This window comes from Mirounga angustirostris, unplaced genomic scaffold, assembly GCF_029215605.1.
Source record: "Mirounga angustirostris isolate CCGP_5_RB_7025 unplaced genomic scaffold, mMirAng1.0.hap1 SCAF_4, whole genome shotgun sequence".
NCBI classification, from domain to species: Eukaryota; Metazoa; Chordata; class Mammalia; order Carnivora; family Phocidae; genus Mirounga; species Mirounga angustirostris.
Window position 1 is genome coordinate 81961573 of NW_026991712.1, and position 14638 is coordinate 81976210.

The 14638-nt window shown below is 38.5% G+C and overlaps 1 protein-coding gene across 4 annotated transcripts in view; it reads left to right on the forward strand.

Annotated features, from left to right (window-relative positions):
- The first annotated feature begins 319 nt into the window (after nucleotides 1-319).
- PRKDC (protein kinase, DNA-activated, catalytic subunit) overlaps nucleotides 320-14638 on the forward strand; it is a 244993-nt gene continuing 230674 nt past the window's right edge. For all 4 annotated transcript variants that reach the window (XM_064588357.1, XM_064588358.1, XM_064588359.1 and 1 more), the window contains exons 1-10: nucleotides 320-512; nucleotides 2221-2297; nucleotides 2399-2491; nucleotides 4032-4106; nucleotides 4863-4971; nucleotides 5742-5854; nucleotides 5948-6047; nucleotides 12330-12385; nucleotides 12469-12499; nucleotides 12995-13152. In XM_064588357.1, coding sequence (XP_064444427.1) covers nucleotides 359-512; nucleotides 2221-2297; nucleotides 2399-2491; nucleotides 4032-4106; nucleotides 4863-4971; nucleotides 5742-5854; nucleotides 5948-6047; nucleotides 12330-12385; nucleotides 12469-12499; nucleotides 12995-13152 — 966 coding nt within the window. In that variant the 5' untranslated portion in view covers nucleotides 320-358. The remainder of the gene's footprint in view (nucleotides 513-2220; nucleotides 2298-2398; nucleotides 2492-4031; nucleotides 4107-4862; nucleotides 4972-5741; nucleotides 5855-5947; nucleotides 6048-12329; nucleotides 12386-12468; nucleotides 12500-12994; nucleotides 13153-14638) is intronic.

The window sequence follows — 14638 nt, forward strand, 5'->3', positions numbered from 1 at the left end:
ATCTTAACCCAAGCCTCTAGTTTCTTTTTTATCTGCCTCCGGTGTTTAGTCAACTCTAATTCACCAGCCATCCTCCCCCTCTATTTCCGGAGGTCAAACCGCTAGATTCCTGTTTCTCTATAAGCTCCGATGTATGCATGCTAAGTGTATTGTATGCAACACATGCCTGCCAATATCTTAATTGACATCTCAATGGGCTCTTCCTACGGAGAAGACCCCTCTTTTCAGGGTCCCCCGGAAGTTTCCCGCCACCGCGAGCCCCGCCCCTGCCCTGGGAACTCCGCCCCCGTACCCGTGAGCCCCGCCCCCGAGCCCCGCGGCATTTTGGGGCGCATGCGCAGTGCCAGGTCTGGGCGTGATGGCTGACTCCGCGTCTGGTATGCGGGGTTCTCTACTGCAGTTGCAGGAGTCCTTGTCTGCCGGCGACCGCTGCAGCGCCGCGATGGCCAGTTATCAGCTGATCCGGGGCCTGGGACAGGAGTGCGTGTTGAGCACCGGCCCCGCGGTGCTGGGTGGGTACTGCCCCGGCCGCGCCAAGGAGGGTCCCAACGCGCTTGCGCGTTTGGGTTTTCGCGTTTTCCGGTTGTGCCGGGGCGGCGGGGCCTAATAGTCTAGAGTTTCTGTCGTGGTGGGTTTATCTAACAGTGTTTTGAAAAAGTCCAGTCGTTTGATTCTGGATTGTCGAAATTTCTGTGGTTGTGTATAAAAACAGGTTTGTCGCTGCTTTTTTTCTTAGCAGGGTAAAGATGTTTTAAAAGTAAAGTTGGTGAAAATACCCTAAATTTGGCAATCATTGCTATGCAAAGGAGGCAGAGGGAACCAAAGGAATGTATTTTCTTTCACCTTTTTTAAAAGCGCCTAAACCCACCAGTACATTTTTGCAACTCTTACGTTTGCTGTTCCTACTTCTGAGAAGCATTGCAGAAATCTAACTATAGTTCTGCAGTTTTTTTAACTTTTTTAGCAGTCCCTGAATGAGAATCTTTTGCTCCTTTGTAGTGAAAGTGCCTCTTTTCAGCACTTTTAAAATATATCATTGCAAGAAAACTTTTGATGCCATCTAGTACCTGTAATATTGTCAAGGATATATTATTAATGGGGGGAAGTAAATTTTAAAAAGTAACATGTAAATGCTTTCTAGTCTCAGGGTTTTTTTGTGTGTGTGTGTGTGTGTTTTAATTTTAGAGAGGGGGTAGGGGCAGAGAGAGAGAGAGAATATCTCAAGTAGATTCCCCACTGAGCATGGAGCCCCATGCAGGAGTCCATCTCACTACCGTGAGATCATGACCTAGGATGATATCAAGAGTCCCATGCTTAACCGACTGAGCCACCCAGGCACCCCTAGTCTCAGAGTTTCTAAATTAGAATTCCTTTTTTGTTCCTTTAGTTAACTTGTTTATAAAGCAGTTCCAAGTTTACTCTGAATGTTTAGTATATGTTTTTTCAGGTGGAAGGTTATAGAGGAATGTATTAGTTTTCTGTTGCTGCAGTAACAAATACCACAAGCTGAATGGTTTAAAACAACAGGTTTAACAGTCTTAAAATTCTGTAGTTAGAAGCCCAACAGGGGTCTCAACCAAACTAAAACCAAGGTATCAGGCAGGTCACTTTACTTTCTAAAGGCTCTCGTGTAGAATCCATTTCCTTTTTCATTCAGGTTGGCAGAATTCTTTGCAATTATAGGACTAAAGTTCCTTTTTCCTTCCTGATGTTCCCTGCTTGTAGAAGCCACCCTCATTTCTTGAATCATGGTCTCCCATCTTCAAAGCCAGCATGGGTCTAGTAAATCCTGTGCTTGAAATCTCTCTTCTCTCCTGTTCTCTTTCCATTTTTCTTCCTCTATCCTCCACTAGTAAGGGCCCATGTTATTATATTGGACCCATGGATAATCCAGGATAATCCCCCCCCACCTCTTTTTAAGTCAACTGATTAACCTTAATTCCATTTGCAGCCTTAATTTCCTTTTTCCATGTAAAGTTAGTGTATTCACACGTGTGATATTGGGATTAGGGTTCAGGTATTTTAGGGTCCGTTATTCTGCCTGTGTCATCCCAGTGGAATATCACCTAGAGTTTCCTGTTTTTCTTGTTTAAATACAGCAGCCTTAAGTTAGTGTATACTTGCTTATAAGGCTGAATTGAGAAACATGCAGCCCATTTAGGGTGGGCTTATGGAGTGCTTCTTGGCAGCTCTCTTACCTTTTTTTTTTTTTTTATCCAGCGTTACAGATTTCCTTAGTTTTTTCCAAAGATTTTGGTTTGCTTGTATTTGTTCGGAAGTCACTTAGCATTGATGAAGTAAGTTGAAGATTTCATTTTCCTTTTCTTGTACATTCCTTTATGTTGGAGTGACTCTTTCTTGCCCATATTTACTACAATGTTTCTTTCTTTCATTATAGTTTCGTGATTGTAGAGAAGAAGTCTTAAAATTTTTATGTATTTTCTTAGAAAAAATTGGCCAGAAGATCACACCTTATTCTCTTGAAATTAAGGTAAGGAGAAAAAATGTATCTCATTATATACCAACATCTATTTTAACTTATGCTGTAAGTTAAATTTGGGTTTATATTTTATTCCTGCTTTTCTCATCAAGGAGTTTACTTATTTGTGCTTGATTGTGGACTAGAAATGTAGTGGGCTATTCTTTTTATAGATTTAATAAGGTAAGGCCCTTGTCAGAAACTACTTTGATAACTTTTTGCACATAGGATAAATAATGGATTTTATAAAAAGTCATAATAAATTTGGTTTTTTTAATTGTGAGGAGATTTCAAAACACTAAAAATTTTAAAGAATTCTTCTGCTGGGTAAGATTCTTATTTCATGTCCTTCCTGTGTGCCCTTCGGCAGCAGTTTGAAGTTTGCCTTTCTTGTGCGTCCGTTCTCTTTCCACCTGCCTTCCCCATGTGTCCTTATAATTTACTGTGGAATTAGTGCTCATAAAGTTGTTCTTTCTCAGGCTTGTTTATACTTTGAACAAGTGCCACAAGTTAAGTTGTTTTTATTGGTCCCGAATTGCTTTTAGTTCTTGGATGCTAAGATTTGATGAAGAAGTATATATTCAATCTGGGGTAATTTATAAGAAGCTATTTTATTAATTATAATTAACTCTAATATATGACATAATAATCATCAATCTTTTTTTTAATAGGTTTTAATTTTATTTTCTTTTGATTTCTAGCCTTTTGAGTTTGGAATCCTAACACAGTTGACCCTTGAACAATAGGGGGTTAGAGACATTGACCCCCTGCATGCAGTTGAAAATCCATGTATTTGACTTTTGACTCCCCAAAAAGTTAACTACCAGTAGCCTACTGTTGACTGGAAGCTTTACTGATAAACATAAATAGTTGATTAGCACATATTTTGTATGTTATGTGTATTACAGCTTGTATTTTTATAGTTGAGTAAGCTAGAGAAAAAATATTCAGGAAATCATAGGAGAAAATACATTTACAGTACTGTACTGTATTTATCGGAAAAAATCTGAGTATCCAAGTGGACCTGCAGAGTTCAAGCCTGTGCTGTTCAAGAGTCAACTGTATTTTAAAAAATTGCTTCAACAGTAGAAGTAACTAACATCTGTAGAGTGCTCCATTGTTTACAGAGTTCTTTCATGGTACAGTTTGTCTTACTTATTTTTACCAGAACTCTTTGAGGTAGGTATTTTTAATCTCTTTAGCTTACAAATGAGACTTAGAAGTTAAGAAACTTCACCCAAAACGTGGAGCCAAGTGGCCTCCTTCCAGAGTGCCTGCTTGTTTTATTAGACTGAGCTGTTCTGTTCCCAACCATTCTTCTCTGAATTGTTTTAGTTACTTTTAAAATTTTTGATGCTTGCTTTCTTGATATATGGCAACAAGTGCTATGGGAGGTATGCATGGAAGCATAACTTTTTTTTTTTAATCCTGCTCACGTGTCCATTTACTTTGTGTTTTTGTGACTATTGCTCCCCTCAGAGATGTACTTTTAGCTGTTGTGAAGAACTGAGATCTTATTGATGATTTTGATATGTCTCCTTTTAAAACCTAGAATACTTGTACCAGTGTTTACACAAAGGATAAAGCTGCTAAATGTAAAATCCCAGCCCTAGATCTTCTTATTAAGGTAATTGTATTATTCTAAGTACATGTATTTCATATTAAACATACAACTTAAAAAGCAGAAAATTAGAGTTTTAAGTTATGTTTTGAGTGAGAGATGTTGGAGGCTAGGCTTTGGTCACATTGATGTATGGACAAGATTTTCTGACCATCACCTGTTAATACCCTGACCTTTTGCTCTAAGTCTCTTCGGGGTAGCAGAGGAAGGATTTTGGGTTGTGAGGGGAATTAAGAGGAAAAATAAGCAAGGAATGTACTGCTCCTGTTTATTCTCATCACCCTGACTCTTAAAACCTAAGGCTACTAAGAGTTGCCAGAATTCGCATCATTGTAGCTTTGAGTTCTTTCCTAAACCATACCATGAAAATGGGTCTCTATGTTGTATTTAAGTGCTTCTTGGGGGCTCACTGTCACCTCTTTCTCTCTCAGATGCATCTCTTTTATTGCATCTCTATTTTAGAATTCCTTTGGGTCTTGTTAGTCCTTGTCTTAAGTGCCTCCGAGAGAATGGTTCTAGTCATATTGGTTTCTTGGGAAGGTAAATTTAAGTCTACACCCTCTTTCCTTTGTAACCCCTGTGTTCTACCACCCACCTCAACCTCTGCCTCCCAAATAATCAGGCTAGATAGGAGTGCTGAGAGGCCAAGGAAATCCCTTAGAGACACGTGATTCTGGAGCTTTGTTTGTGTAGAAACAGTGCAGAAGAGGAAGCCTTGTCATTATTTTCCTATTTAGACAATGCTAGTTTGTATTATTTTAGTTACTTCGGACTTTAAGAAGTTCTAGACTCATGGATGAATTTAGAATTGGAGAGTTATTTAGCAAATTCTATGGAGAACTTGCATCGAAAACAAAAATACAGGATACAGGTGAGATGCATTCAAATGTTATTTTTATTTTTATTTTTTTTAATTTTTTTTTAAGATTTTATTTATTTATTTGACAGAAAGAGACATAGCAAGAGAGGGAACACAAGCAGATGGAGTGGGAGAGGGAGAAGCAGGCTTCCCGCTGAGTAGAGAGTCCGATGCGGGGCTCGATCCCAGTACCCTGGGACCATGACCTGAGCCGAAGGCAGATACTTAATGACTGAGCCACCCAGGCGCCCCCAAATGTTATTTTTAAATATTTTAACAAATTGACGTTAAAAAATTAGTGTAAAACTTAGGTTTTTCTCTATTAAAGCATTTATATGTTTTACAGATGAATCCTTTTTGCTGAAAACAAACCCAAATGGAAATAAACAAAAACATGTGAAGACTTCTGCTTCTGAAAGTTTAATCTTGATGAAATGATTTATTTTAAGTAGGCTCCACACCCAATGTGAACCCACAACCCTGAGATTAAGAGTTGTGTGCTCTACTGACTGAGCCAGCCAGGTGCCCCATGAAATGATTTCTTTAAATAGAAAGCTCACAAAAAAAAAAAAAAACCTCACAACACATGTCAAATGTTACTTAGTTTATAATAGTAGATTGGCATAAAATTTATCAGGAAAGATTCTGATACATAAAACTAGATATTTTCTGTGTCTTATTATGAAATTACTTTTGAACTAAACACTCATTTTGTTATTCATACATTTTTGTTTATTTAAATGTAAATTTTGGCCTTCACTTATCTTAAATTTATTTTTCAGTTTTAGAAAAAATATATGAGCTTCTAGGAGTATTAGGTGAAGTTCATCCTAGTGAGATGATAAATAATTCAGAAAAACTGTTCCGGGCTTTTCTGGGTGAACTTAAGACCCAGGTATGGCAAACTTTATGCTGTTCTGCTTCCAAAGATTTGATTGTGTTTTTCTCTTTTTTAACGATACCTTCTTTAAAACACTTTTTTTTTTAGATGACATCAGCAGTAAGAGAGCCCAAACTGCCTATTCTGGCAGGGTGCCTGAAGGGATTGTCTTCACTCATGTGTAACTTCACCAAATGCATGGAAGAAGGTATTGTTTGACTTCACTTGATTTTCTTCTTGGTTCAAAAACTATAATTCTAGGGTGCCTGGGTGGCTCAGTTGGTTAAGCAACTGCCTTCGGCTCGGGTCATGATCCCGGAGTCCTGGGATCGAGTCCCACATCGGGCTCCCGGCTCAGCGGGGAGCCTGCTTCTCCCTCTGAACCTCTCCCCTCTCATGCTGTTTCTCTGTCTCTCTCTCTTTCTCTCAAATAAATAAATAAAATCTTTTAAAAAAAAAACTATAATTCTAAAATGAATTGCCTGTTTATTTTTTTGAACTTTTAAACCAATTGTGGATTCACACACAGCTGTGAGAAATAATACAGAGAGGTTCCATTTACTCACTTTCTACTACTAGTGATGACCTCTTTTATAACTAGTATAGTAGCGTAACCAGGATATTGACATTGATAAATCTGCCAACCTTATCCACATTTCACTAGTTTTATGTGCACACCTTTGCATATGTGTATTTCATTCTCTGCAGTTTTATCATGTATAAATTTGTGTATGCATCACCATAGTCAAGATACTAAATAGACCGTCACCATAAGCACTCCTGCTATCCTGTAATAGCCACAGCCACCTTTCTTCCCCACCACCGCCCTCCCTCCACCCCAAACCACTACTTTTTGACTTGTGAATATGCTGCTAGAAAGTGCAAATACCTTTTGGAGTCCCTGCTTTCATTTTTTGAGGGATATACCCAGAAGCGGAATTGCTATATTATATGGTAATTCAGTGTTTAATTTTTTGCCATATTGTTTTCCAAAGCAGCAACAACTATTTTATATTCCCACTAGCAATGCATAAGGATTTCAGTTACTCCATATCCTTGCCAATACTTGATATTTTCTGGTTTTTGATAATAACCATCATAATGCGTGTGAAGTCGCATATCATTGTGGTTTTCATTTACATTTCGTTTATGACTAGTGATGTTGAGTGACTTTTCATGTGCTTATTGGTTATTTACATATTTTCTTTGGAGAAATATAATTTAAGTTCTTTGCCCAATTTTTTGATGGTATCATTTTACTTTTTGTTGTTGAATTGTAGGAGTTCTTTGGTATTCAGATATCAATTCCTTACCAAATACATGATTTGCAAGTGTTTTCTCCCATTTTATGGGTTACCTTTTTGTCCTCTGATGTGTAACAATTTTTTATTTTGATGAAGTCGTTATCTGTTTTGTGGCCTGTGCTTTTGTCATGTCCATGAAATCATTGCCAAATCACTGTTGAAATGTTTATGTGCCTTTGTAAAAAGTTACTTGGGTGCATATGTGTGTGCAGTTCTATTTCTAAGTTCTCTATTCTGTTCCATTGGTCTATGTATTTATCTCTCTGCCAACACCACACCATCTCTTTGACTATAACTATAGAGTAAGCCTTAATGTCGAGTAAAGTCCTCCCATTTTATTCTTCTTTTTCAAAAGAACTGCTTTTTTTTTTTTAAAGATTTTATTTATATGTTTGTCTGAGAGAGAGAGCACACAAGCAGGGGAAGCAGCAGGAGAGGGAGAAGCAGGCTCCTTGCTAAGCAAGGAGCCCAATGTGGGACTCGATCCCAGGACCATGGGATCATGACCTGAGCCGAAGGCAGATGCTTAACTGACTGAGCCACCCAGGTGTCCCCAAAAGAACTGCTTTTGAAATCATTTATTTATTTACTTTTTTTTAGTAAACTTTTTAAAGATTTTATTTATTTGAGAGACAGAGAATGAGCAGTGGGGAGGGGCAGAGGGAGAGAGAAAGGGAGAAGCAGACTCCCCACTGAGCAGGAAGCCCGATGCAGGACTCAATCCCAGGACCCTGGGATCATGACCTGAGCTGAAGGCTTGACCTGAGCAGACGCTTAACTGACTGAGCCACCCAGGTGCCCCTATTTACTTATTTTTTTAAAAGATTTTATTTATATATTTGAGAGAGAGCAAGAGAGGGGGAGCACAACCGGGGGGTGCAGGGGAAGGGGCAGAGGGGGAAGCAGACTCCCCGCTGAGCAGGGAACCTGGTGGGGGCTCGATCCCAGGACCCTGGGATCATGACCAGAGCCAAAGGCAGAGGCTTTGCTGACTGAGCCACCCAGGTGTCCCTGAAATCATTTAAGTGCTATGCTTTTCCATGTATATTCTAGAATAAGTTTGTGTCTACAAAACACCTTGCTTGGATTTTGATAGTCATTGCATTAAACCTGTGTATTAATCTGGTGAGAACTGACATCTTTGCTATGCTGAATTTTCCAATCCATGAACACAGTTTATCTCTCCATTTATTTAGGTCTTCTTTGATTTCTTCCATCAGTATTTTGTAGTTTTTAGGATATAGATTCTTGCCTATGAATTTTAAAGTTTGCTTATTATGCTTTTCTTTATAGTTCTAACGTTTCCTTGTATCTCAAAATTAAAGTTTTAGAGGATAATCTAGCTAGGATGGCATTATATGCATTATGAAATACATTTCTTTTTAAAAGGCAACGAAAACTTTTAACCCTAAAAGATTCTTTAAATGACAAAAAATTCTCTATTTACCCTTCCTTACCGTTTCTGTTCAAGTAATTGCCAAATTTTTGTACCTCCTGTGTGTTTGCTTTTATTAGGTTGAAACCCAACATCCAATGATTTTTGACCTACAAAAACAGCAATTTCATGTTTCAACCTAATATTTTTACTCCTCTGTTGCTTACCAAGGATGTTGTAGTAGCTCTGTGTGATTTCTCTTCCTTTATTTTCTCTCATCTGTCCCATATTCTGTTGCCAGCTTCCCATTTCATCAGGTTCTGGCTCACAGATCACCCATTTGAAACTTTTATGATTCCCCTGAGATGAGTCACTTCCTCTGGCTTCTGTATTCTCCTGTTACAGCACTTCCTATGATATATTTTTAATTTATCAGGTTATGTGTTTATTTCTGTCACTTGCACCTGCTGGTAGGTAATGTTGCTGATTTGTCTTTGTATTTGCTTGGCATATTAATTGATATTCAGTGAACACATACAGTTTAAGAAGAATAACAGCACTTATTGCGCATTTACCGTGTGCTAAAGACTATTCTAGAATAGTTGCAGGGAAAATTCCAGTAATAGCTCTGGAATTTTCTAGATTAGGAAACTAGAACTAAGACAAGTTGCTTGTCCAAAGTCACACAACTGATGTGGTAGCAGAGTAATGGCTCCCAATGATGTCCTCATTCTAATACCCTGAAGCCTATATAAAGAAATACAGCCCTTCTGACACCCTGATTTTACCTCAGTGAGACCCATTTCAGATTTCTCATCTCCAGAACTGTATAGTAACAAATTTCATGATAGTTTGTTATAGCAGCAGTAGTAAATTATATAACCAATAAGACTAGGATTTAAACTTTGGTCTGAGGCTATAATTTATAGTTTTTCTGTCATGCCATGATCATGTGACATCAAGCACTAAATACTAATACTAATATTTTCATTCATATAGTATGTGTTCCTTGGGTGCCTTCTATCTAAAGAATGATGAGTTAGGTGTTGGATTCAGTGATCAGAATCACCAGATTCCTACCATCTTGAACTCAGTTTAGTAGAGGAAACAGACAATAAATAGATGAATAAGCTATTACAGATTTCAGGGTTCAATTTTGCAAACAGTTTGGGTACAGTGAATAGGAATACCAGAGTGTGGAGAGGGTAGAGGATGTATATAGCCTGCTGGTTCTTTGTGAGGAGGCAACAAGAAGCTAAGGCCTGCAGGATGGCAAGGAGACAGCTGGGAAAGAGCTCAGAAGAGCATGCCAGGCAAAGGGACCAGCAAGTACCAGGCCTCAAGCCTGGCCAGCGCACAGTGGTCAGAAGGGTTCAAGAGAACTGGCATGTCTGGAGTAGAGTGGCACACAGAGAACTGGGGAGAGAGTGCACAGGATGTGGGGTCAGTGTGTGAGGGGATTTTGAGTTGGAATTTTATTTCAAATGGCTTGAGAAACCATGTTTTTTCTCTGATGAATAGGTATGGGGTAGTTGATGTTTTACAGGGGTCTACTTGACTGCTATCAGATGTGAGATTTGTTTTGGCGTAGGATTGAGAGACTTTGCTCATGAATGTGGCCGTGAGCAGCTGAAGTAGGTGCAGTGGTGTTTAACCTGGGTGGGGCAGGTTTCAGGCAAAACCTGGCTTTTTGTTTTGGACATGTTTAACCATAGATGCTATGGAGTGTCTCAGCTTAGATGTTAAGGGTGGGGTTGTATATGTAAGACTGGATCTTGCAGGAGAAATTAGACTTTAAGATATAAATTTGGAAGTTTTCAGCAAACAGGTAATATGTGAAACTCTGAGTATGAGTAAGATTAGCTGGGGAGCAGGTGCAGAGAGACTGGGGCAAGGATGTAAGATGCATTGCTGTGGGTGGAGTCTGAATGCAAAGCCACCAGAGCTGCAGAGTGGGTCCAGGCAGGTTCAGTTGAGTGTTAGAGGACAAGCTGGACAGAGCAGGTTAAGGGTTAATAGGGTGAAGACAAGCTGGAATGGAAGGGAGGAAGTGGAGACTATCTGCAGAAAACCTTTTAGAGAAATCTTAACAGAGGAGACCAAAGAAATGTATAGCTGAAGGGAGACAAGGTGGTAAGAGAGAGTTTTTAGAAATAGATACCAGAATTCGTACATTTATGTTCCTAGCAACACTACCCATAATAGCTAAAAGGGAGAAATAACCCAAGTGTCCATCAACAGTTGAGTGGATGAACAAATGTAGTATCAACACACAACAGAATATTATTCGGTCTTAAAAAAGGAGGGAAATACTGTCCCATGCTACAACATGTGGACTAGAGGACATTATGCTAAGTGAGGTAAGCAAGTCACAAAGGTATAAATACTGTATGAGGTAGCAGGAACAGGGAAATTTATAGGTTCAGAAAGTAGAATCAAGGGTACCTGGGGCTAGGGGGCAGGGGAGTTAGTGTTTAATGGGTACAGCCTTTCTGTAGGGGATGATGAAAATGTTTTGGGTATAGATAATGGTGGTGAGTACACAACAATGTAAATATTTAACACCATTGAATTTTACACTTACACAGAGTTAACACTGTAAATACTCTGTTATATATATTTTACCACGATAAAAAAGTAAATACAAGAGCATCCTTGTTGAGGGAGTGGTCCACTAGAAAGCAGAGGTGCACATAGGAGAGCGGACAGTGGAAGGCAGAGCCTGGGAAGGGTCACGGAGGTGAAGACCATTGCCACTACTGAGAGCTCAGGCCTTTGCATTCCTGCACCTCGCTGTGTTCACCTGAGTCCCCCCATTCTAGACCAACTGTGTGCTGACAAGTACCTCACGCCCTTGAGTCTGTACACCTCTGTCTACATGGTCACTTTTTATTAGTATTAGAATGACCTTTTTTTTGAATTAGTTCCCATTCTTTTAGGCCCAGCTCAAGTGCTGCCATATCTGTAAAGCCTGTCTTGAATACTTAATAGCCAGAAGAAATCTCTCCTTATATTAGATATAAGGAGCTTTTTAAATATTTCTTTTATGGAATTATCCTACAGACATGCTGATGTTTCTCTCCTCTTAAACCCTCTCTGACCCCTTTTCCCTCTATCTTCTTTGACAGTTGGGTTCTGTTTTTAAATGTATATCAGTCCTTTCGATCAAAGCAAACAATTTTTGAGCCTCTGCTATTTGCAAGTCACTGTTACAAAGGCAGATAACTTAGCGATGAGTAAAGCTTGATTTCTGGACAGCTGCAGTGAATATTGGTGGGAGACCGTTAAACAATTGTGGTGTCTGTCAGGTCAGAATAAGAGTCTTGGGTTATACTTGTATAGCTGTTTTATCTTTAGGTGATAAGTTTACTAAGGTCAAAGCTCATATTTTATTCATATTTGTAATTCCCATAGTAATTTGGTGTACTGTGTGCTGAATAAAAGCCTGGCAGTACAGGGATGATGATCATGTGCTTGGCCTTATATAATCCTCCATACAACTCTCAAAAAAGCTGTATAGTGTCCCTTTTTATAGATAAGAAAACTGAGGCCCTGAGAGATTACCTAACAGAGCTTGTAAGTGATGAGGTGGAATTGAAACCCATGTCCTTGTTATACATTTTTTTCTTACTTTACTGTAGTAATAACTGCAGCAGTCATAGCTTGCAGCTCTTCAGCTGAAATGAATGATAGAAGACGTGATTCCTGAATTTGAGCTGTATGAAATAAAGCTGTTGGTTGTGAAGAGTTTCTGAGGTTAGATGATACTGCTGGGATTTGTAACGGAGGCTTCTTTTTGTTTTCTCGCCAGATCCCCAGACTTCAAGGGAGATTTTTGATTTTGCATTAAAGGCAATTCGTCCTCAGGTAGGATTAATATTACTCTAATTCTTTTATAGCTGAGACTTGCAATTGTCAAACACTGATGGTAATTTTTTTTTTTTTAATAGATTGATCTGAAGAGATATGCGGTACCCTTAGGTAAGATTGTATATTTAACAAGATGGAATATTTCAGATTTTTAAATTAATGTCTTGAGTAAACTTTTGCTTAGACTATGAATGAGAGTCTTATGATAATGTCTCTGATGTTTCACATACAGTTACTTGGAGGCTCTTGGAGACTTTGTTTTTAGCATGCAAACTCTGGTTAAATGGTCACGCTTAGATTACATGATTTAAAAAAAATTACTTTGGAACATCTTTTAGGGGATCCAGATTGTTTGATACTGATTTTATCTAAATAAACCCTGATCCTACTTCTGAAATTTGTTCTGGGGGTCACTGGCCCATTGATTCAAATGAAGGTTGGCAGTGTTAGAACTCTGATCAGAATCCCTAAGTTATTACAGTATAGTGATAGTGGATCTTCATGAACAGTTTTAGTTTTGACATAGACATACACTTAAAGCTTTCTTAGTTTTTTATTCTGCTTTTTGTTGTTCTATTTTAAATACAATGGTTTTTGCAATTGCAGCTGGCTTATGCTTATTTACGCTGCATGCATCTCAGTTTAGCACCTGCCTTCTGGACAACTACGTTTCTTTATTTGAAGTACTGTCAAAATGGTGTAGCCATACGAATGTAGAATTGAAAAAAGCTGCACATTCAGCTCTGGATTCTTTTCTGAAACAGGTATTCAACTTTTATTTAAAAATATTTTTTCCACGCAAAAAATTAAATTTCAGTTTTGTGCATGCACATTTGAAAAATGAATACAGGTTGATCTATTAGCTTCTGTAGTATTTAAATAAAAAAGCTTGGTTATTGATCAGCTGCATGGGTGGCAGCAGGACTGAAAGAAGGGTAGGAAGATACCAGATCTGATCACAGCCTCAGAGGCAAGACCGGGGGAGTCTAATGGACATGAGAAATGGCAATGAGGAGGTAGAAGGAAGAAAGGCTGGGGGGTCGGGGATCCTCTGAGCCAGGGGCAGCCACGTGGGGGTGAGGGCCAGCTGTCATGTTAAGATGTTTGTGTTCCACCTTACTTCGAGAATAAGAAGAATCCATTTGCCCTTGTGTATTTTCCATCTAGTTAGGATGTGATTGTCAAATTGAGCCTGTAAATTTGGAAGTGCTAGAGGGAATGTACTTGTGACTCTGAGCATCCAGAGGTGTCTAGAAATACCTGCTGTTCAGGCCAGGTATTACGGAATTAGACTGGTTGGGTTGTCTCTGATGGAAAACTCTTTTAAGAATCACCAAAGTTTTGTTTGGAGCAATGTTATAAATGGTAGTTAAATTTACAAGCTATTCCATGAAGACCTGTCTGAACTGTGGCACAGACAGTATCCCGTTGTAAGGATATACACAGTCTGTTTATAGACACTTGAGTTGTTTCCAGCTTGGGGCTATTTTAAATAAAACAGTTAAGAACATTGTGACGAAGTGTTTTTGTGGACATACGCTTTCACTTCTCTTGAGTAAAAACCTAGAAGTGGAATTGCTGGGTCATATGGTAGGTATATATTAAAATGTAAAAAAACTGCTGAACTCTTTTCAAGCTGCTTCCACCAGTTTAATTCCCACCAGCAAAGCATGGGAGTTTCTGTTAGCCCACATCGGCATCAACACAGGGTATTGTTGGTCTTTTCAATTTTATCTCTTCTCATGGATGTATGATGTTACCTTACTGTGGTTATAATTTGAATTTCCATGGAGACTATTGATAATGATCTTTTCTTATAGTTACTAGTCTTCTTATATTTTGTGAGGTACTCATTCAGATATTTGGTTTATTTTAAAATTAGGTTGTATGTCTTTTTATAAATGAGTTGTGACAGTTCTCTACATCATTTGGATACAAGTCCTTTTCTAAAAATATTGCAAATAATTTCTGTGGCATCTTTGAAAAAGCAGATGTTTTCTTAGCAGCATCTTTGAAAGAGCAGATGTTTTAAAGTTTAAGTCCAGTTTACTAGTTTTCCAACTTGTTCTTCCTTTCTGTGTCCTGAAAATTTTTGCCTATCTCATGGTCGTAGAGATTTTCTCCTACTTTTTTTCAAGAAGTTTTATAGTTCATAGTTTTAACATTTACAGTTAGGTCTATAGTCCATTTTGAATTAGTTTTTGTGTATGGTACAAAGTAAGGATTGCAAGTTGATCCCCCATTTTTAGC